Genomic DNA, 24,604 nt, shown 5'->3' with positions numbered 1-24,604 from the left:
CTCAAGCCTGGCAGAGAGTATGCCATTAAAGTTGCAACTGTTGGAGACAATGAGAAACTGAGCAAGTTTGTTGAAACGACATCAAACACAGGTGAGTAGAAATTCTGTCTGACGTTCACCTTCTGTCTGTTAGGCCTTACAGTAGATCTTATAAACCTATCACACCAGGGGCATTGATATGCAAGGGCAGGGAGATTGCACTGATACACTGTGCTGGATGCATTTTTTTTATATGTAGGTTTTTTTTTGTGGTTTAAATTTAAAAACAGTAATACACATACCCACGTCTTCTCTGGTTGAATACACTTTGTTACACAATGTTACATTCACTAACGTTGACTATTCTGACATTCATTGACCGTTTTAGGGTTGAACAATCCTAATAATAATAATACATGAAATTAATACATAATTAATGTCATTAATACATGCAATTTCAAGAACAGTGCAGTTAAAATAGTGTGCTGGCAAACCATTTGTGGTTGTCGTTGGTATTCCCTTACCTCACCACATAAATGTTATTAATGTTATTCATATATGATGAACATGTGATGAACATATCATTAACATGATGTTAACTTTTCTAGAACCAACCCCTCCTGAAAACCTGCATCTGAAGAAAGTTAAAAACACATCTGTCACATTGTGTTGGGACACTCCAGTCAACATGGAGGATCTGTCATATTCATTCAAGTATTCCTGCAATAGAGAAAACATCGAACACATAACTAAAAACAACAGTGCTGTTTTATCTGATCTGGAGCCAGGAACATACACCTTTAAGCTGGCCACTGTGCTAGAAAATGGCTGCACAAGCTTAAGAAAACCTATTGATCATAGCACAAGTAAGTCAACTACTGCACTACTTTAGTTTAACTTGATAGCCACTCTGGTTGAAGGTGTATATTGTATTGTGAATGGTATTGACTGTTAGTTTTTTACTAGATATTACTTTTCCTAATTTCTTATTGCAGACAAAAGTTTGAAGTGTCTATTGGACAACTTGGGACTAGGACATTGTTGGACAAACAAACTGACTGTAGAGATGGTAGGACAGATAGATGAAAATTCTATGTCTGAAAAAGCTGACCTTCCATCACAACTACAATTATTTTTAAAGAGGTTGCTGATGGTGAACATTAAAGCAATGAATCTAAATTATCCCTGTGTCAGTTTGCTGTTCCTCTGCTGCTGCCCAACCCTGAAACACAGCAATGCACTCTGATGCTGTGGGCCATGAGGGACATTGTTAAGCAATTTATACCTCACCCTCCTGGTGACTCAAAAGAGTATGTGGAGAAAAGTATTGTAGAGACTGAGCTCCCAATGGTGTCTTTTGTTAGATTCAGAGATAGCAGCTTGTCAAAGTCTAAGGTTTTAAATGATCTCAGTAATTCCCAACAGACCCACAACACATTTGTTCACCGTAACATGAGAGCTGGGAACATCCCAAAGACGATATCTGATGGTTTAGTAGAAATAAGCTGGTACCTGCCAAGTGGAATCCCGAACATTGACGTCTTCCCTGAACCTGTGGCTGTAGCTAATCTTCGTGGAGATATTGAGGACTTTCCAACCCAGTTCAAGTTCCTCTGTGAAACATCAGCTGCAATGTTTGTGTTTTGTGATGATCTGGATGTCAAATGTATTCCAGACCTTAGTCAACTGAAACTGCAACTCTTCATTGTCTGTGACTTTCAATCTGGTTTAAAGAAAGAAGCTGCAGAGTTCCAGAAATACAACGTTGAGATTATAGAAAAGAGAAAAAATATGAATGAAGCAGAACTTGTGGATAAGATTTGTTCTGAAGTGAAAAAGGTCTTGAAATCAGACCACCTCAAAATTAAAGTGGAGAGTATGGTGGATGTTGCATCTCAGTTGTCTATCCCAGTGGATGAAGAATGCAGTCCTTGTGACACAGCAAAGTATAGAGCAGCCAGAGTAACAGAGAACATCAAACTACCTTTACAAGGGACAACTTGGAAGGAACTCACTAGACTGGAGAAAGAACAATGCATACTTAAATTAGCAGGAGATGAAAAACATGAAAGCAATAAGACTGAACAAAGGAGGGAACAGGTGAAAATTGGCATGAGTGACAGCGTCAAATGGTTCATTGAGGGTTTGAAAAGTCCAGAAGAAGAACGATCTTATTTCCTCAAGTGGATGAAGATCATCCTGGACAACATATCAAGAGCAAAACATTCTGAACTTATGAAGAGAGACCAAAGACAGGCATTTCCTGAGGGTCACCCTGACACCAACATGAAGGAACTTGTTGACAGATCCTTGGGAACAGAACACTTCCTGAGAGAAGTTGGTCAGCTGTATGAAGCATCTATGTGTGTTCCTGAAACCACTGACCTTAAACATCAACTTCAAGAACTGCCAACAATCTGTGCTGATTTAATGTTGGCTGGCTTTCCATTGGAACTCATGGATGGGGATGTGTCTAACATCCCAATGAGGTGGGTAACCGATGTCCTGAAAGAACTTGACTCTCTCATCCAACTCAATAACAAGATTCGAGTGGTTACAATTCTAGGGTCCCAAAGCTCAGGGAAGTCCACTCTTCTTAACACCATGTTTGGTGTTCAGTTTGCTGTCAGCAGTGGAAGATGCACCCGAGGAGCCTTCATGCAGCTCATCAAGATCAAACATGAGTTCAGAGATGTGATCAAATGTGACTTCCTAATGATCATCGATACAGAGGGTTTGAAGGCTGCACAGTTGTTAGACTTAACTGACAACTATAAACACGATAATGAGCTGGCCACGTTTGTGGTAGGACTGAGTGACATATCCATTGTGAACATTGCTATGGAAAACCACTCAGATGTGAGAGATCTCCTGCAGATCGTAGCTCATGCCTTCCTCAGGATGTCTCAGAAAGAATCAGGGAAGAAGCCCGGTTGTCTGTTTGTGCACCAGAATGTGCCGGATATCTCTGCTCCTCACAAAAACCGTAGGGATCAGAAGCTCCTTTTAGAACAGCTCAATGAAATGACAAGCGTTGCAAGCAGGATGGAACATTTGGGTAAAGACTTGGTATTCACTGACATCATCAACTACAGAGCAGAGGACACCTGCTACCTGCCAGGTCTGTGGTATGGAAGTCCACCCATGGCTCCAGTCAATCAAGGCTATAGTGAAGGTGTGGCCAAAGTCAAGAGCTATTTAATCCAAACATTTTCTAATAAAACCGAAGCAGCAGAAACATTGCTGGATTTCAGCAAGTCTGTGAAAGATTTATGGGATGCAGTAAAGTGTGAGAACTTCCTCTTTAACTTTCGCAACAGCCTGGTGGCTGAAGCATACAGCAAGCTTAGTGCAGAGTTTAGCAGTTGGGAATGGGACTTCCAAAAGCCGATTTCCATTTGGCTGTTGGAGGCAGAAACTAGAGTGGCAAACTATGGTTTGATTGACTCTCAAGAAGAGAATCTCCTTGACAAATTTGCAGAAGAGTTAAGAACTGAAGCTAACCTTCAACTTGAGAGACATGGAAATATTTTTGTCAACAAAGTGGCTGAATACTACAAAACAGGTGCAAATTTGCGACTGGTTGAGAAGTACAAGAATGAATTCCACATTGATACAGAAAGCAGAAAGAGGAGGATGGCCAAGACAGTGGAGAGAAGATTAGAAGTTGCTGTGGATGTGAGAAAATGCACATTTGGAGTAGACAGAATTACAAAAAACAATAAAACTATTATGGAGAAAAATGTTTCTGAACTTGTTGAGTGTTGTCGAGGTAAACAGAAAATGACCGTAGAGCAAATCGAACAAGAATTTGAAAAGATGTGGACTGAAACTTCAGAACAGCTCTCATTTAAATGTCATGAGACTCAAAATGTTCCAGCACTGATCACCACTGATCTTCATGTTAACTTGACAAGGGAAGGTCCCAAAGTCCAGGAGATGCTAAATAAATCAAAGCCTTTAGAGAACTGTGGGAAAGATGCATTTAAAGTGAACAGGGAACACATAATTAAGAAGCTATTCAATAAGAATTTTTCAAAGAGCACTTTTGAGACTGAAAAGGTTCAAGACATGGCCAATGACACCATAAACCAGTGTCTGACATTTGTAGCAGGAAAGGTGAAAGAAAAAACTGACTACCACCCAGCTCACACCATGGAACTACTGGAATTAATTGAAAATAACCTGAAAAAACACTGTGAGTTGGACATAAGTCCTAAGATTGCTGCAGCTCTGAAAATACACATCTGTGGGCATGCAGCGAGGGAATTTCAGAGCATGCATGAAGCTTTCATCAAAGACAAAGACCCAGAAAGAAACTTTTTGGCGTTGAAGCCCCAGTACTGTAATGACTTCAAAGGCCTTTACTACCAGAAAGAAACGAGGAAAGAGTACAAAAGAAAGGCCAAATAATTCACAGATGAATCTCTTAAACCAGCAGTCATGGAGTATATCCAGAAATCTCCCAATCTGGACATTAATGGCATAATAAAAGAAATTGTTGAATTCAGAACAATAAGACATTTTCAGTTGTTCATGCTTAAAGAGCTATCGTCATCTGAGTTCAACAGGTTCCAGGAGTATATTAAGAACTATAATGAAAGCGCACAGAATTTGATCCAGCAAATATTGGAAACAAGATGTAAAAGTAATAAAATTGAAATTGTGAAGACAATTTGCACAGAAATACAGGCTGCTGTTGTGCAATTAAAGGGAACTCACATTTCCAATGGAGGAGACATAAAAGAGTTCTTTGTTGGTTTACGCTCAAAACTGAATAAGAGGCTTGTCATCTCTGACAATACAACAGGATTGGTTGTAAATAATTTCAGGGCCAGTGAATTTTCCAATGTGTTGACAAAATTAATTGGAAAAATGGAAAACGACCTTCTCCTAAAGGAGAAATCTGTACCTTGCGGCCCTCTGAAGCAACAGCAGAAAAAGCTGTTAGGCTGTCAGAGATTCTGTCCACGGTGCAATGTCCCCTGTGATAAAGAGGGGGAGAGTCACTGGTGGCACACTGCTTTGACTCATCGACCACTTGCATTTGGGAAGGAAGAAAAGTCTGGGAAACTTACCTTTCAGATGTGCTCACATACAGACAGTTCCTGGTTTACTATTTTGAAGAGTTATTTCAAAAGAGAGGTCCAGCCGTATGACACCCCAATCACAGCCACACCCTACTGGAAGTTTATCTTTGCAAAGCACAATGAAAAGTATGCAGAGATACACAAATGCTCACCAGGTAAAATACCAGAAGCTTGGAAAGCAATCACAAGAGAGGAGGCTGTACAGAGCTTAAATGTATGAAAATCAATATCAACTTCAATCAATCGACTTTGTTTCACCAAGATCAATGGCTCCAAGTGACTTTAGAGTAAATCTGATTGGAATATGAAATATTGAATTATTTGTGATGTATTGTACTCTTGTACTCTGACGATGTACTGTTATATTGTAGTTTATGTTGTTGTTGCACAATACCTGAGATATTAGTATTGTTGCACAGTGCCTGATACAAATAGACTGTTTCCTAACTTCGTGTAATGAAAACGTGAAAGTGTACAAAGGTGACTTGGGCTTAAGATGAACTACATTTAGTCATTTAGCAGACGCTCTTATCCAGAGCTGGACAAATATGGCCCTTTAACCTGTACATATATTGTTAGAGGACAAATGGACAACATGTTTTAGTTATGTTTGATACATTCACACAGCTTATGAGTTTTTGAGATAAATCTTTTCTGTTACTAATATCTCCACAAGTAATTCAAATGTTTTTATTTGTTGACTGAGGATTATAAGGCCCTAATGTTTTTTTGTTGAATTAAAATGACAATGTTATTGTTCAATGATGTAGATTATGTCGTATTTTACATATGGTTACATATGGTTATAGATAAACATACAGTTTATCTGTCTGATTTATATAAAGATTGTTTTCGAGGATAAATACACTTTACTAAACATTGTAAATGGTAACATTATCTACTGATTGCTTTATGGATATTACAATCAATACAAACAATCAAATCATGTGTAAAATGATTTGGGCTCAAATAAAAAAGTGTGTTGAAAGACACCGTGGAGTTTGTTACTTCATACAGTATTAAAATGTAATTCTTATTAAACACCATAGAACAGACAAGTGTGAGTTTACACACTACAGCATCCATGATGCAGTCATACTTTAGCAGTACTGTTTTACATATTTATATTTAGTTTATACATTGTTTATTATGTACCAGACTTTTATCCAAAGCTACATACTAATAGTGATAGTTTCATATAGAAAGTACAGTAGAATATTAAGGATCAGGGGCCGGTTGCACAAAACACCTTAAGTTAAGATTTTCCTCAGTCAAGTCAGAGTTAAGGTTTCCTTAAAACATAATCGGTTGCACAAAGCACCCTTATGTCTTCTCCTTAAGGTTTCCTTAAATGTTCCCTTAATTAAGGTTTTCTCCTTATCTTGGTCGTATACTTAAGGATTCCCTTAAAGTTCGTTAAAGCGTTGCACGAAAGACCTTAGCAAACAAAGTAAGGAAGAAAACTTAAGGTACCACTGACTTATTCTTTACCGCAACATGGCTGAGTTTATGGAGATACATTAACCCATCCCACACCTATAGCACTCTGTTAGGCTACTGTGCTGCAGTCTAAACATGAAGGCTATTTATGCGTCGGCTACCGCTGTAAATAAAGTAGCTTGCCTAGACTCACGCCGGTAAATGCAGTGTAACTGTTGATCTAATTTTGATCTACCTAAGAAGTAGCCTAAGCTAGCTCTCACTTAAACGTTACTGTGTAGCAACAAGACCTACAAGTAAAGTTGATATCGCCAGTCTTATTGGACTCCCTCCTGAAATTGGTTCTCTTTTTTGGACATAACAGTCGAGTTAGGCCTATCATATAGCTAGCTTATATTTTTTATTTCTTGAATTGACCGCTTCACCAAACTTCTTGAGTTTATTTTTGATGCAATTTCGTCCTCCATTCGGTGTTTTTTGTTTGCAGTTATTTGTGGATCAAATTTACGTTTTAGTACCCAGCTAACACAGGACATTGCAGCGTTATTTTTGGTCCCGTGGACAACGTTGCCGCGACGGCGTACCTTGGTCGGCTGGATACGTTATTTTTGGTCCCGTGGACAACGTTGCCGCAACGTCGTACCTTGGTCGGCTGGATACGTTATTTTTGGTCCCGTGGGTTACGTTGCCGTTGCGTCGCTCTTTGGTCGTAGGCAGGGGCGGACGGGGGGAAAAAAGTGGCCCGGGAGATACTGTCAGACCGGCCCACTCAATACACAGCGCGCGGCCCACTCGGTACACGGCGCGTTGCCCACTCAATGCTTAACTCTTGGCTAGTATCAGATGATTATACTTATAACTACAAAGCCTTAAAGAATGAATGTCAGCAGAGAAAGACCACACAATAAAGAGAGGGAGTCAGGTGGCTGAGCGGTGAGGGAATCGGGCTAGTAATCTGAAGGTTGCCAGTTTGATTCCTGGCCGAGTCAAATGACGTTGTGTCCTTGGGCAAGGCACTTCACCCTACTTGCCTCAGGGGGAATGTCCCTGTACTTACTGTAAATCGCTCTGGATAAGAGCGTCTGCTAAATGACTAAATGTAATTGTAAAGAAACTGGAATCAGAGGGTAGAATTAGTATGAACAATATATAAGAAATGAACAGAACAGAACATACGATGTGAACGGTGTGAACATCAGTGGTATCAGTAGTGTTGCATGCTGGGTGTGTCATTGTTTGTTTGTGTGTGTAGGGTGTTGAAGGTGCATAACAAAACAATAATTTACGTAACAGAACCTAAACTAACTCTCGCCCAGGTGCATTAAGGTCAAATGGTAATAAAAAACATTATTATATGGCAACGACAGTGGGTAGTCATGCCAGCCGCGTATTGACCTCATCGCCGGTCTGCGGTCTGATACGGATTCTTATTGCCCTGCTCTGACGTCATCTTCAAAATGAGCAACATCGAGGAGTCAGCTAAGTTTTACTATCCAGACGATACTGAAGACAGTGGTGAAGAAATTGTTAACTTTCTAAAAGAGTTGTTATTTGTGTTGGAATTAAAGCCATTTTAGCAGAACCGTGTTGTCCGCTTTCTATCAAAAGTAATTGGTTGCTAGGCAACACCTGAAACACACCGTGAGAAGACTTGAGAGCTAGCTACAATTAGCCTACCATTTATTTTCATTTACAAAATGACAAGAGCTAAAAATGCCATATAATAAACAACTTACTAACCTCGACCGTTCGGTCATGCCGGGAAATATCAAACTGAGGCTTGAACGTATCGACCGAGCAATGACCTCACTCTCGGTTAGTAAGTAGTTAATATCAGTATACTCTATATACTCTATTCTATATCAGTGTTATTATTAGCTCACTACATGAGTAGTTTTTGCAGCAGCTCACTTTTTTCTGCAACACCGTCTATGATTTCTCACTGTCAGGTACCTTTATGCTAGGCCTATGATGTGGTATGCATCTGTCAGGACGTTGTACTGCTTCAGAACTCGGTAGCAACAGATTGGACAGTCCTTGCAAGATGAGCACTTTTTGTATACTATCTCTGCCTCATCTTCAGTATCTTCAGGCCCGGGTTCTGTTGTCTTGGTTGTGTACTCATCAAATACTGATGCCTTCAGCCTATCCCACTGTCGTGCCAGAATTTTGAGTTCGCTTTGTAACTCGGCCTCTGTTGCTGTGTCATCAAATGGCAGCAAACACTTACTCAACTCTTGGAGTGCTGCCTCTGGGAAACTTTCGCCGTAAGATGTAACCTGGCTGATGTTTTTCGGGTCCAGAAGTGCCAGATCAGCATACAAAGTGCCATTCTTCAGGAAACGCTGGTGCATGCTTCCTGCGACTGTGTCCATGATTCCATTGTGGACCTCAATCTTGGAAGATGTTTCGGCATCAGTCACAGCCTCATCTCGGGACATCTCTCCAGGCATGGATTTCTTCCTTCTTCCCCGTTTCTGTGGCAGAGTGGTCTCCAGCTCAGTCTCCTCACTCTGCTCTTGTAGTGTATTGTTGGCCCACTGGACAAATTTGTCGGCCGCTGTCTTGACACTCTGAAAATCTCTGGTCATATCCTTCAGCTCTGCTTCTGCAGCCGCAACCATCCGATGAGCTGTCAGGATGTCCATTCCACTTGTCTGAAGGTATTTTGAGACGGGTGACGTGACCTGGAATATTCGCAGGAAGATCTGAGCTGTTATAGTCTCATACTTCAAAAGCTGGCCGATGTATCCTTGTGCATTTACTCGTGCTGTGGCATTGATGGTCTCTCCATCTTGAATGGCTGAGAGGGTGTGGAGGACATCAAAACACAGGGCCCCGTCTGGCTTTCCAAAAGAGCCAAATACCATTGTCATAGCTGCATCTTTGGACCACCAGTGCGTTTCTCCTATCGAGGTGAGACGTCTGTGTCTTGGGTCTTTGCTCTCCTTTTCACAGATATTCATCCTCTGGTAGGACTCTCTGAAGAAGACAGCGATGTTCATCAGGGAAAAAAGAGAGCCACTTGCCAGTACACACTGTGTTGTGTCTGACAGCACAAGGTTTAGGATGTGTGAATAGCACCACACATGGATTTGAGTCGGGCACTTTTCGGAGAGCAGTGCAGAGAAGCCTTTATATTGGCCTTGCATATTGGAGGCCCCATCAGTGGAATTTCCAATACACTGCTTCACATCCAGATCCATGGTCTCCAGCACGTCATTCACAAGTTGGGCAAAGTACTGCCCAGTGGAAGCCTCACATCTGATAACAGCAACTAGTCGCTCATGAACAGCGTCTGTCACATACCATATGACAACAGAGCACTGATCTTGGGCTATCATGTCCTGTGTGGTGTCGATCTGGACCGAGTACATTCCAGATTTCCGGACTTCAGCAGCGATGGTACTTTTCATTAGGCGTTGAATGGTGGTGATGATGTAGTCGATGGTCGTTTTGGATAGGAGAGTGACAAGGGCACCTCTACCTTTTCTTGAACCAGACTGGTGTATCTGCTTGCTCTTTTTGATGCAGAGAGTGAGGTGTTCCTTGAGACAGACGTCATACTTTCCCAGTAAAACTGTAATTTCCAAAAAGTTACCATGGTCAATGGTGTCGTCCTCAAATGTGTATGCTGCCTCTTTCTGCTTGCCTCTGTAGCTAAAACATCTTTTGCCGATGAGCTTCATCACATCTATAATGCGCTCCAACACTTGTCGCTTCCTGCGGACTTGCTCTCTGTGAAGCAACATCTGAGGTCCCATGAGAAGGTCCTGCATCGTGCTTCTTGAGGATCTGAGGAAATATGCCTCAGCGCAACTTCTGTGTAGGTGGCTCTTCTCATGCTCTTCAACTCTCTGGTGTACGTGTGTGAGGTTGGACATGCCAGTGATGAAAGAGCTGCTTTCTGTGGGATTAGCAAAGGCCAGACAAAGGGAACAGAAGAGGGCTTCTTTTTCTTGACTGTATGATAGCCATTTTCTGTTTGTGCCGTCTTTGCAAAAAAGCTCTCTGCACTACAGCCTTGTCTGCATTCTGCTGGGGATGAAAACTTCGGCCTGGTGAAATAATCAAAATCTTCACTATCCCTGTCATCTTGGCCTTGACTTTCTCTGTCATCCTGGCTGATATCCCTGTCACTGTCATCTTCACTGTCAGCTCCCTTCCAATCCCACAGTTGGTTGTAGTCGTAGCAACAATGGAGACAGAATCATCTGCTGAATACACAGACACGCAAACTCTCAACTTCCTCTCTCTCGAAACTTGTTTGTCTATTTTGAAAAGCTCCTGCTTCCTTTTGGCCTCTCTTCTGTTTCTCATTCCTCTTGTTTTGCAGGGCTGGCTTACAGAGATTGCATGAATTAATTTGACACCTCATAATTCCACATTTTGGCGTGATTCCTAAAAAACAGGAAGGGAGGAAGAAAAAAAAAGAGCAAAGCACAATATGTTCTCCTGTCGTTTCTCAAAAGCAGAAAATAGAATAAAATAAATAAAATAACCTACCCACATAATGGGACCGTGTTAGTTTAGCCTAGTACCAGCAGGCTAGCAACTCAAAAGTGATATTAACTGGTAATAAGTAGGCCTATATGATCCCTTGGATAGCAATGTTACCCATGAATGTTATCATTCACACTTATACTTGTAGGTAGTAAAAAGGTGCTATAAATTGGGATGCCCAAATGTATGCATCATATAATTCATTAATACATTATTTCACTGCTCAGAAGTCCAGTACAGATGATGTAGGCCTAGTACAGCTCTCATTTTTTTTTTTATATGGCGGGTGGGGTGGGTGGGGTGCATGTTTGTGTGTTAACAACTGAGAAAAACTGTAATGGGCAGCCGCGACCCAACAAAAATATGACATTTCATAGGCTTAAGCGTACAGAAGTTTGACATCAGAATAAGTCTCATAGTCTGATTGGCTAAGAGACAAACCATACTGCTCGAGAGTGGTGGCTTTACTTGTCTATCATACGCAGTGCTGCGTACGTAGTCTTCAAGTAGTGTAGCGAAGCGGCTGTGTTGCTTATGTTTACGGGAAATCCTCTGGTCGGCAAATACTTCACAGCAACTCAAACCAACCGTACAAGCAGTGGCAGTTCTACACCAATTTTACTGGGGGGGCCAAGGGGGGGGCCAGTGTTTAATCAGAGAGGCACATAAAAAAACGGAAACAAATTATATTTAAACATTAAATACTTTAATTTTGCTTTACATTAAAATCATACAAACGGCTCTGGCTCTCCCTCTTCCAGCTCCTCAGCTATCTCAATACCTTGATGTTTCTCTCACTTTTTTATTTACTGGGGCAAAAAAAGGCTGCAATGTCCCTTAGTTATTTCATGATGACTACTAGAAGAAGAAAACCAACGTGTAAAAAAAAAATACATACAATTTAGTCAGCTCAGGGGGGCCACAGGGGGGGCCAGGGACATTTTTACAGGGGCACTGGCCCCTGTAGGCCCCCGTGTAGAATCGCCCCTGCGTACAACAGTACATTTACGAATATTATGTTTAGAGCTTTTACAACATTTTGTCAGACACCTTATTAAGTTTCAACTGATCTTTTGTTGCAGCTGACAGTAATATATCATGTTCAGACACAGAGCAGACTAGTTAACAATATAACCATCTTGCAAATAGTTTCATCATATTCAATTTACTTCTTCTTTTATTGAGTGAGAAGGGAGGGAGGGTGTGTGTGTGTGTGTGTGTGTGTGTGTGTGTGTGTGTCTGTGTGTGTGTGTGTGTGGTAGATAGGAGTTTTGCTTACTCAAACATCGTCTGTGTCCCAATAGCCCCGCCCTGTTCATATTAGGCACTAAGTGATCATTCATTCAGACCAATTTTTTCTTCATTCATCAATATTTAAGAATTAAAATGACTCTCTGTCATCAATTCCCCAAAATGTGTTTTGATATCTGACGGGGCATTTATTTGAGTTATTGTGAGAATTTCGCCCCGACATGCTCCGCGGCGCTCACAAGCCCCCCCGCGCCCCTCCCTCCCCCTCCTGCTCCTCCACTTAGTGCTCATGCAGTGCTGAGCGCCAGGTCAAACGGCTGCAGCCTACTTATTCTCTGACCCGAAGCATCAGACAAACAGGTAATGACGGTGTTTGTGCAATCCCTCAACGTTGTTTGGTGATACATTAACCACAACATTAACGCTGGTCTGACGTTTCCTAAAAACGAGCGAGCGCAAGAGAGCGTGAGAGCGAGAGAGCGCGAGAGAGAGCGAGATAGCGCGAGAGAGAACGAGAGAGAGCGAGCGAGAGAGCGAGATCAAGAGAGAGAGCGCGAGCAAGAGAGAGTGAGAGAGAGCGAGAGAGAGCAAGAGAGAGCGAGAGAGAGAGAGTGAGAAAGAGAGCGAGAGAGCGAGCGACAGCGAGCGAGAGCGAGAGAGAGCGAGCGCGCGAGAAAGAGCGAGCGCGCGAGAGAGAGAGAGCGAGAGAGAACGTGCGAGAGAGCGAGAAAGCGAGAGAGAGAGAGTGCGAGAGAGCGCGAGAGAGCGCGAGAAAGCGCGAGCGCACACGAGAGAGAGCGAGAGAGCGAGTGAGATAGAGCGAGAGAGGAAACGAGCGAGAGAGGAAGCGAGCGAGAGCGAGAGAGGAAGCGAGCGAGAGAGGAAGCGAGCGAGCGCGAGCGAGAGGAAGCGAGCGAGAGCAAGCGAGAGGAAGCGAGCGAGCGAGAGCGCAAGAGCCAGACACACAGACAGACACAGACAGACACACACAGACAGACAGACAGACAGACAGACAGACAGACAGACACACACACACACACACACACACACACACACAGACAGACAGACAGACAGACAGACAGACACACACACACACACACAGACAGACAGACAGACACACACACACACACACACACACAGACAAACACACACAGACGCGCGAGAGAGCACGAGCGCGCGAGAGCGATGTAATGTTTTCAGCGGCGCTAATGTTGTGGTTAATTTATCACCAAACAACGTCGAGGGATTGCGCAAACACCGTCATTACCTGTTTGTCTGATGCTGCGGGTCAGAGAAGAAGTAGGCTGCAGCCGTTTGGCCTGGCGCTCTGCACTGCATGAGCACTAAGTGGAGGAGAAGGAGGGAGGAGGGAGGGGCGCGGGGGGGCTTGTGAGCGCCGCGGAGCATGTTGGGGCGAAATTCTCACAAGAACTCAAATAAATGCCCCGTCAGATTTCAAAACACATTTGGGGGGAATTGATGACAAAGAGGGTAATTTTTATACTTAAATATTGATGAATGAAGAAAAAATTGGGCAAAAGGGCAGGTGCTTGAGCACCACTAGGGGTGTACCTGTGCATGTGCAACACGAATTTCAGACTCAGTGTGCAAAGGCCTTAAGGTGTTGGAGGGGGGCGTGGTTTGACAGGTGATGAACACTAGAAAGGGGTGCGTGCAGCAAAACCGTTTAAACCCCTGCCCTACACAATTCAAACGTCTTGAACCTGCCTCTCCTTCAATTGGTTGAATCTGTAAACCAATCATTTTCCTTTCTGCCCTCAGAACATGTTGGAGTAAGCAAAACTCCTATCTGGTGTGTGTGTGTGTGTGTGGTGGGGGGGTTGTGTGGGGGTGGGGTGTGTGTGTGTGTGTGTGGTGGGGGGGTTGTGTAGGGGGTTGTCAAATTGTGCAAGGAAGGATTCTATTCTTCCTCTTGAATATGTTGCACAGGCCTTTCCTGAAGGAGGAAAAGGCCTTTGCGAACACGGAGCGTTTGGTAGATTCCTCCTGGAGCTGGGAGCCTGTGTCTGACTGGGACCCAGGTGGACACACCGTGTTGGGGGACACAGCTGGACACAGGAGGTAAGAGTTTCAATGAGCTTCTGGTTGTGTGTGTGTGTTAATGTCTATGCAAATACTGTGTACTTATTAGACACTGTCCAGGGGCCAGTTGCATAAACTTAGTTTAAGACTAGTCTTAGCCTTAGGCTGTCTTAAATTGTCAGGTTAGACTAGTCTAACTAAGCCTGTCTGTTGCATAAATAGTAAGACTGACTTAATTTGAGGTTAAAAAAAAATTGCCACCTCTCCCCTGGCTAAACCTTGCGGTAAGGGCTGAGTTGCTATGCCAACAATCTGTTAGTAGGATCTTAGGATAATTTATTACGAAAGGAATTAAGTGTGTTAGGCCTATTTGTAACGGCAGAAAACGTTGACTTGGTTCTGCTTTTCCGCAGAATAAAATGGAATTTTATTAAACGAGTGAGTAGATGACAACATTGACTCACTTTGTTGACGCTAGCGCCAGTCAGTCAGTCTTACGTTAGTCACTGATATTAAAGTTTTATGCAACAGGTAAATTGAAGAGTGTCTATGGCAAGTCGGACTTAAAGTTACATTTAAGTCTAAGACTAGGTCTATTTGTATGCAACTGGCCACAGTATCTATACCAGTGGACTTACGGATGAAGTCCTTGTGTGAAGACGTCTGTGTGATCTCAGGTTGGCCATCCTTAGTCTTCCTGTATTTCTACATTACAGAAATTAAACCAGTTAGGCAGAAGTACTAAATATGCTCTAACTCATTTAAAGACGGTTTCAAACAATACAACTGGCAAATATGTAGGAAGATTATAAAAATCTATATTTAGAGTGAAACATAAATCTGGGTGTTAATAACTACATTCTGTTTTTACCTTGAAACCGAAATGCTTGGAAAACTTCTTTTTCCATTTCTTCTTCTCCTTCTCACAGAGAGCACTCACGTCCTCTTGCTGTTCCACTGTGGAGGACAGACAGAGGGCCCTCACTTCCTCTTCCTGTTCCACTGTGGAGGACTGACAGAGAGCCCTCACTTCCTCTTCCTGTTCCACTGTGGAGGACTGACAGAGGGCCCTCACTTCCTCCTGCTGTTCCACTGTGGAGGACTGACAGAGAGCCCTCACTTCCTCTTCCTGTTCCACTGTGGAGGACTGACAGAGGGCCCTCACTTCCTCTTCCTGTTCCACTGTGGAGGACTGACAGAGGGCCCTCACTTCCTCTTCCTGTTCCACAGTGGAGGACTGACAGAGAGCCCTCACTTCCTCTTCCTGTTCCACTGTGGAGGACTGACAGAGGGCCCTCACTTCCTCTTCCTGTTCCACTGTGGAGGACTGACAGAGGGCCCTCACTTCCTCTTCCTGTTCCACTGTGGAGGACTGACAGAGGGCCCTCACTTCCTCTTCCTGTTGAAGCAGCAGCTTGTCATATGCAGTCATGAGGGTGTTGAGCTGGTCCTGGAGGCTTATGGACAAGTCCCTGAGCGTGGCTGGGTCGAGCCAGAGATTTGAGGAGGCTAGCAGATGGTATGACTTCACACTGAGCGAGTCGACCACCTGACTTACGGTCTCGGTGCTTCCATCAACGGACTTCTCCGGAAGGTCATTGTCGTCTCCCGTGTCGAACCTCGTGCATCTCACGATCGGACAACTGTTGACAACGACTTTGCCGTCGATCGGGGTACTGGGCAGTGTGACCTGTTCAAACTCAAAGGCCTTTGAGCTTTGGGCAGTAGAGGATTTGAAGTGGACTTTGCGAGCTGCTGGCTTCAGTACGTGAAGTGTCTGAGGTGGTCGTTCCTCCGTGCAGCTCTCCAGAGAGACAGTGACGGAGGCTCTCTCGCTTCCCTCCGAAACCTCTCCTTTCATTCCCCCTTTTCCTTCCGGCTCTTCTTTGCTGGAAATGAAAACAACATATTTTCCCTGGGCACACAGAACTCCCCACGTAAGACAGGCATGACGCAAGGCTTTTCAGCAACACTGAAAACAGACGTGAAGTCATCTTGTCATTAAATGTTATATTTCTACCACACAGTCTTCAAAGAACACATTCTTTCATGTGTCTTACTTCCCTCCTTACTTATAAGCGAACACTATATGAGTTCATCATTATTCATCCTGACTGTATACAGTCTTCCCCTAGCCTTCGTCCCTCTTTCCCTTATTCCTGCTCACATCACAAGTCTCTTTGACCATCTCCTTGTCTCCTCATCCATGGCCCTGATGTGCGCTGTGTCGTACTCAACACGTCTACAAAGGACCTGGTAATCTCGAGAGACCTTTCGCAGTAGCCCGCGTAGTCCACATTGGATGGCCTTCATGCCCAGTGACTTGTGACAGTCAGGCATGGCAGAAGACTTCTACAAGACAGGAACACATTGTAGATCTGTGATATCTAGACTCAGTCTTGTTGACTACAGTTGTGTAGTCAACAAGAGGTGGGGTGGCTACCTCTATGATTTCGGACAAAAATCAATGTTTTACGTGGTGAGTAAGGGGTTTGAAAATGCCTTTGAGGAAACCAAATCCACATGAGCTCCCAAGACTCTAACAAACCACAACTTTGGAGAAAGGCACTCACCAATACTATGCACGGGCACTTAGTCAGTTTAAGAACTCTTTGTACTTCGAGTTTCTTCTCCAATATTTCCTGTCTCCAAGCCTTGTAGTGGTCCTGCTTGTTCAACAGCCTGAGAGAGAGAGAGAGAGAGAGAGAGAGAGAGAGAGAGTTGTTTTCATGTCACTGGATGTAAACATTGTGTAAACACAGTCTGCTTTACTAGCATACTCACAGAAGGACAGGTTTCCTTATCACATGACGGTTTCTGAGTGTTTCCCTGAAGACTTTTGTGCTCTGCCGAAGCCGATAGCTTTCGGCAGAGTCCACCACAAACACCAGGGCATGGCACCGGGGGTAATAGTCTTCCCACAGGGCCCTGAGACTAGGATCCCCGGGCAGGTCCAGCAGGGTCACCTGGTAGCCTGCCACAGGCATCTCTACCCCAGAGACACCGGAAGAGTCCATCTCTACCCCAGAGACACCGGAAGAGTCCATCTCTACCCCAGAGACACCAGCCGACACCTGTATCTGCTCTGCTGGTGTGCGACCTGCAGGACAAACCCAAAAGTCAGTCAGCACTGGTGCTGTTTACACATGCTGGAGGGGACTGTCACTCAGTTTACTAACCTGTAATCATTTGGAGTAACAACGTCTTTCCCGCTCCATCAAGTCCAACCATTAACAAAGTGACTTTCTTCTTTTGACACGACCTAAACAATTTATAAAAGAAAAAAGTTATGTATATAATAACAATAGGGCTGGGCCCTGTAGTCGAGCATGGTGTTGACCTGTAGCACATTAGGGCAAGCCACGGGTCATCTTGTCTAAGGATCCTCTTGGCTGTTTGCACTGGTCTCTCCGCATGACCATTGCCTTGAGGGTTATGTGGACTGGAGGTCATGTGCTTAAAGTCCAACTGTCTTGCCAGCTCCTGGAACTCCACAGTAGAAAACTGTGGCCCATTGTCACTGCCAACTTAGTCCGCAATTCCAAAGTGGGCGAACGTTGCCTTCAGCTCCTGGATAACCAGGGCAAGAAGGAGGTGGCTCCTTCTGCTGTGCCCACATGACATGACTGCCTCTTTTATATCAGAAGAGATTCCTGGCCACTATACTGAGACATTGGCCCTTTCCCTGAACTTTGTCAGGCCCTGGTACCCTTCATGTATTCTTTTAAGAATGTCATCTCTAAAGGACTGTGGTACAACCATGCGGCTTCCCCTAGTGACAATACCATCATACTCGGACAGTTCACCTCTGACAGAGACAAACTCCCTAACTGAGCTGGGGGTCTTACTTATGTGCTCTGGCCAACCAGACTTGATGAGCTTGATCACAGCCTGGAGCTTGTTATCCAGCTGCTGTGGCAGCCCTGATACAGTCCATTTTCCCCTGAGTTGCAGGCATGCCCTGCATGATAGCCGCAACATAGCACTCAACATCTGTGTGTGTGTGTCTCTTTTGGAGTGTCTTTCTGTGGACTCCGTGACAGTGTGTCGGCTACAACTAAAGTTTTTCCTGGGGCATGTTCTAAGCTTGAATCTTCTGAGATGCACCAGCAGTCTTTGGCAGCGCAGTGGGACATTGTCAAAGGTCCTTGCTGTTGATAAGAGGTACCAGTGGCTTGTGATCTGTCACACGTTTGAAGTCATCCAGGCCGTAGAGGTATTTCTCAAACCTCTCTCAGGCCCAGACACTCGCCACACACTCTTTCTCGATCGGTGCGTATCGCGTCACTGCCTCCGTGAGTCTCCGGAGCAATAAGCACGTCCCCATTCTTCTTAAGGACCGGCACCATTGGTGCACACCAATCTGTTGGATTGGTCACTCGCTCTAAGATATCATTGTCCTCCATCTGTTTCAGTTCCTCCTTAACTTTCTGCATCCGTGGTAGGGGAACCCTTCGTGCTGTGTGCATTGCATGGCTGTGTGTTCTCTTTTAACCGAGTTCTCACTGGCTCTGTTTTCAGTGTGCCATTATCTCAATGTGTTGTAAGTAGTTGACTGTTTTTTGAAATGCAGCGTTTTTATAAATGTTTCGTTTTTGTTAATGTCGTTATGTTGTGTGCTAATATTGTTGTGTTTTCAACTTTTGTTTGCTTCGCTAATGTTGTTGGGTTGTGCACCCGTGGGCCACCGTAGTAATCCCTTACTTTACTCGTTATTCGAAAAACGTAATCGGATTACAGTATAAAGCGTTACTTCTAACGTGCTAAATACTTCTAACATAAGTACATAATTTACACACTAGAGATTTTGATTAGTTAGTTATAAAATATGATAGATAGATTGATTGTCATTCGACAGTACAGAGTAAGTGCACATAAGAACGAAATGTTGTTCTACTGGCTCTTAATGCTCTAACTAAAAATAAAAACAAAACAGTACTCTTGTGCGGAGTGAATAAAAATAAAGGCAGATAAATACCATATTATAAAATATAAATATTTCATATAATAAATATGGTTATTGCACATATTAAAAATACAGCATATAAATACAAATACAAAATCCCTTGCAAACAGCGGCATACAAGACCAATCTGGACCAATATGGCATACAGGTTTTTTGTTTTTATGGCATTTAATGTATAATATAATAATTGTAGCTATAATATAATACTATTATAATATCACTGTGTTTAATCGCGATTCAGTTCCACTTTAAGGTACAAATGCTGTTACACCGTTTTTACTTAGGCTATCTACATTTTCGTCAAATTCCTGACGAATGTGTCGAGAGCTAACCGGTCGATAACAGGATACGCTAAACTTGAATGTAGTAGCTTTCATCTAGCAATGAAAGCTAGGACAGCATCTCCTTACCTGTCAGGTAGACTACTGCACCCGGTTCCCATCGTGCTAGGCTAGGCCTACTCTGTAGATCAAGCAGGTTGTAGATGGGTAGGGATCTTAGTGATATCAGCAACCAGCACCCTGGTCAAATCCTGTCTTGTGCTTTAGGTCTTCTTTAATCCATGTTCCACCGATGAATCGTCTATCAGAAAGTCAAATCGAGTTTCAAAACGATACTGATCTCCGACGCTGAATTTACAGAATTTATAGACTTGAGAGCCATTATGACGTCATAGAACACGTCGATCCAGACTGGTGAATCGGGACAGGCTTGTTGCTAAACAACCTTTATGACATCATAGTAAATGAGCTTGTTTTGACGGAACAGGACGAGCGTGTGGTGTGTACCTGCTGGCTGAATACACTGGGGATATAACTACAGCCTACATATATTACATATACCTTGATACTAACTGATGGTTGGATGGATGGACAATTAAACACTGTAGATTTCTCCCTTTACAGTGTTTTTCCATTGCTTTGGCGCATTTCACGAAACAGAAATGACATTCTCAAAACAACACGTGCAAACCTCCAAACCACTGGGCACTTGTTCACAACAGATTCAGATTCGAATTTCTCATTCCTTGAATCAAATTGCAATTGTATTAGCACATCCTTGATGTGGCAAGTGCAATTGCCTACAGTTGGAACAAATTTCAAATGATTTAGCACATCTTTGCAAATGGTTAAGTACAATTGCCTTCAGTTAGGCCAATTACAAATTGAATATATCTTGCTGGTCTAAACTGACTGTTGTTTCTCAGTCAAGTGGTTATTCTCTGCAAAACATATTGGCATAATTTCCTTGTGTACATCATCACCTGCACAATAGTTCACTCCACTGTCAAAATCTTTCAGGCACATAATACCATGAAAAACATCATGGTATATACTGTAATATGGATCTCTTGGATCATCTGCTTACAGTCATTGTCAGGTGCAACTAGAACTTTACTAAACAAGGGGACACATTCAATCACCAATCACATACTAAGTTTAGTTAGCTGACAGGAGCTATCCAGGAGTATAAATGCTTCCATCAAATATATAGAGCTTGTCCCAGGCCAGCTCAGGGGCAACATCACCATGTGTGCTGCCATATCAGAGAATGGTGTAGTCACCCACATTCCAGTCTTGGCCCATACACTCTAGACATTTTTAAAAGACAGCTTAAAACCTACCTTTTTACCGAAGCATTTAAGTAATTTTATCTGAAAAGGGTTTTCCTAATTTTATTAGTTATATTATTGTAGAATCTTGGTGTAGTAAATTTGGGTCATTATTTGACTTGCTAATTTTACTTTGTCTAGGTCAGAGTTGGCGAACTCTGATAGCGTACAAGAACTCTGGTCGCGTGAAGTATTTAAACAAATATGTAAAACAATCTGTATTCTTGATCTGAAGCAAAGGATCTGTTAACAGAGAATACGGCCCATACTCTTGACCTGGGGAAAGGATCTGTTAACAGAGTGTATGGTTTTATATATACAGACCAGGGGTGAACCAAATGTATGTGTGTTACTTGTAATCCTACTTTTATTAGTTATTTTATTGTAGAATCTTGGTTTTGTAAATTTGGGTCATTATTTGACTTGCTATTTTTACTTTGTCTAGGTCAGAGTTGGCGAACTCTGATAGCGTACAAGAACTCTGGTCGCGTGAAGTATTTAAACAAATATGTAAAACAATCTGTATTCTTGATCTGAGGCAAAGGATCTGTTAACAGAGAATACGGCCCATACTCTTGTCCTGGGAAAAGGATCTGTTAACAGAGTGTATGGTTTTATATATACAGACCTTGGGTGAACCAAATGTATATGTTACTTTTAAGATGCATGTTTAAAGTTGTTTTCTCTCTTGAACAGAGATCTTATGGAGCTTTTTATTTTTGTTTGAATTGTTTATCACTTGTATTATTGTTTTTATTGATTTTATGTAAAGCACCTTGAGCTACAATTCTTGTATGAAATGTGCTATATAAATAAAGTCTTACTTACATACAATACCCAGAAGCTCCTGGTGTTCTTGGACCGCCTGCACTCCGATCTTATCCCTCTACGTGAGAGGGGTTTGGTAGGGCCTCACTTGCTTACATTTGTCATTGTGTGGGACAATGTAAGCTTCCACCATGGCCCACTCATCAGGGTTCACTGCCCATCCAAGAATGCTGATGGTGCTCTTATCACCTTACTCCCCATTCCTCAATCGTATCGAGGAGTTTTTTTCTGCATGGAGGTGGAGGGTCTATGAGCATCGGGCTCAAAACCAGAGGTCCCTGCTCCAGGCAATGGATGCTGCTTGTGATGATGTCACAGCAGATCAGTGTAGGGGATGGTTGCGGCATGCACAACAATTCTTCCCCTGTTGCATCGCAAGGGAGAACATCAGATGTGATGTCGATGAAATCTGTGGCCAGACAGACAGGAGCGCGAGGATGAGCAGGAGAGTGAGGACGACAACTAGTGAAACTCCAGCGTTGCTTTACTTTCTTACTGTATGTGTTGTTAGTGTAGGTTATACATAATGTTAGTTTTGATGTGCTTATTGTATGGCAATTACAATAACAATTTCCATGGCAGTGTCAGTGCAATATGTGATGTGAAACCTTGTAGGCTACTCTTGAGTTCATCTTTTTTCAACAATGACATAGCCCCAAAAACATTGTGGGTAGCCAAAACATGAAACATACATTGTGAAAAGCAAATACTGTAAGTACCAATGGGAAGAAACATAAGAGCATGTAGTTACAGTAAACAAGTTACAATTACAACATGAACCTCACAAGTGCAAGAGTTTACCTGTAGGAAAGCAAGCAACAGTAATATAATTCACAGTGAGTACAAGAAGTTACAGTAAATCAGTTACAACTAACCAACAAGAGCAACAAGTCCCTCAATAAGAGTCATTGTTTCCCTGGAGGAAACTAACATCTGGTCCAGCAAATCATTCCTGAGTACCGTTGTACTCCCGGAACAAGTGCGTCTTTAGCCTTTTCTTGAAGATGGAGAGACAGTCAGTATCTCTGATAGAGGTGGGGAGGTGATTCCACCATTGGGGGGCCAGACAGGAGAAGAGCTTGGGTTGGGAGCAGGCGCTATTGAGAGGTGGGACCACCAGACGGTTGTCAGAAGTAAGTAAGTAAGACTTTATTTATATAGCACATTTCATACAAGAATTGCAGCTCAAGGTGCTTCACATAAAACCAACAAAAACAATAATACAAGTGATGAAAGTAATAGATCTAAAACATATAACAAACCAGACAAGCCGCACTCTATCTGCGGTCTCTCGAATCCGTCTTAGACCCGAGCTGCCACTTGCACTTTTCTATTTCGTGCTTGGCAATGTTTTGGTAGACTTTTGTGTATATTAATTTATGTTAATAGGTTATGATAAACATCCAGCCTTCACAGAGCTGAGCTTTGATGGAAAGCTTTGGAACCATAGAGAGTTGAATAGATGAACGGAATGTAAAATGAGGTCATGAACAAGAACTTTTGTGAACTGCAATCGTAAGGCACTGTTGCCATGGAGATTGCAGGTAACATTTCGGGAACCGGGGTAAACACTCTGATGACACTGTCATTTTGGCACCCAACTCTCCGAGGGAGACACCATGCTAACTCTCATCTATCAACTATAAAATATGGTATTAATTATCCTCGCTCTCCAGGTATGTTCATGTTTTATTTGCATTTTAAATAACTGACAACGTTCTAATTGAGAGCAAAAACACAGCCTATCAACATTTTGAAAACAGTACTGTCACTATAGTAAGAAAGCATTTTTATTGAAATCTTCCTGAAAAACAGCTGTGTTATTTGATCTTCTCAGCTATTGGCTGTGGTCAGCCTTCCTGCAGTCTGTCTCTACCACACCGCCCAAGGGGGAAAGACAAGTCTTCTCTCAAACGGCCTCTCTCAAAATCCTCATGAGGAATCCTCCTCAGACGAGTCTGGCCACATCACATCCGAGACAAAGACTCTCCCAGTGAGGAAGACAGTGGTGGTCCCGCTGAGAAGATGACCGAAAGGAAAACACATTCCAGCTTCTGGGGGAAGAGGTCAGCCAATGAGAATGTGGTTCTTAGCTCCTCCCGCATGTCTAGACTGACTTTCAAAGACGGAGACGGGCAGAAACGTGATGGCCAGTGACGTAGAATGGCTGTGATGGCCGTCTGACAATCACTACTACTATGTACTGCTCAACAGGCCTTGATAATCAAATGTCTGGCTGCCAAGGCTGACTCAGGCAAGGCTGTCTGGGTTCAGGTGTGTGTTTGTCCGTGTGTGTGGGTGTGTTTGTCCGTCCGTCCGTGTGTGTGTGTGCCTGTGCGTGTCTGTCCGTGTGTGTGTGTGTGTATGTCCGTCTGTGTGTGTGCGTGTGTGTGTATGTCTGTCTGTGTGTGTGTGTGTGCGTTTGTATGTCCGTCTGTGTGTGTGCGTGTCCGTATGTGTGTGTGGGTCTGTGCGTGTGTCACTTTCCCATCACCACGGCCCAGTCACAGTCAGACACAGGGAATTCCTAGTTACGCCACATGACAAGACGATGCACCTCTTATCTGCTGTGTGGATGACCTCTCCATTACAGCAGGTTATTAGTCTCAGCGTGGAGATAAAACACACACATATGCATTGCCACTCACGCACACACATCAATTCACTCTAACAAACTTACAGAACCTTACTGAATGGTAGCAGCTCAAATTGACTGGATTCGAATACTCGCCTTTTTAGTTTTTCATAGCGCAAAGCTGGTACCTAGAACCTGGTACCTTTTTTGGAACCCCTCCGTTGAGGTTTCAAGGGAGCTGAAGTTGGTCAGAGAGAATCGCGACATGGGACATACTGCACAGACCCGCCATTTTTAAACAGCCAAGCTACTATTAG

The 24,604-nt window shown here is 43.2% G+C and overlaps 1 protein-coding gene across 1 annotated transcript; it reads left to right on the top strand.

Moving 5' to 3' along the window:
- The first annotated feature begins 1,045 nt into the window (after positions 1 to 1,045).
- Positions 1,046 to 4,392, top strand: LOC134007890 (up-regulator of cell proliferation-like). The gene is made up of 2 exons (XM_062447608.1): positions 1,046 to 1,074; positions 1,146 to 4,392. The coding sequence occupies exons 1-2, from the start codon at positions 1,046 to 1,048 to the stop codon at positions 4,390 to 4,392; spliced, it is 3,276 nt and encodes a 1,091-aa protein (XP_062303592.1).
- The last annotated feature ends 20,212 nt before the right edge of the window (positions 4,393 to 24,604 follow it).

The sequence above is a fragment of the Osmerus eperlanus genome, chromosome 21 (assembly GCF_963692335.1).
Source record: "Osmerus eperlanus chromosome 21, fOsmEpe2.1, whole genome shotgun sequence".
Taxonomy (NCBI): Eukaryota; Metazoa; Chordata; class Actinopteri; order Osmeriformes; family Osmeridae; genus Osmerus; species Osmerus eperlanus.
Note: the sequence above shows the minus strand (reverse complement) of the source record. Positions and strands in the feature narration are given on the sequence as shown.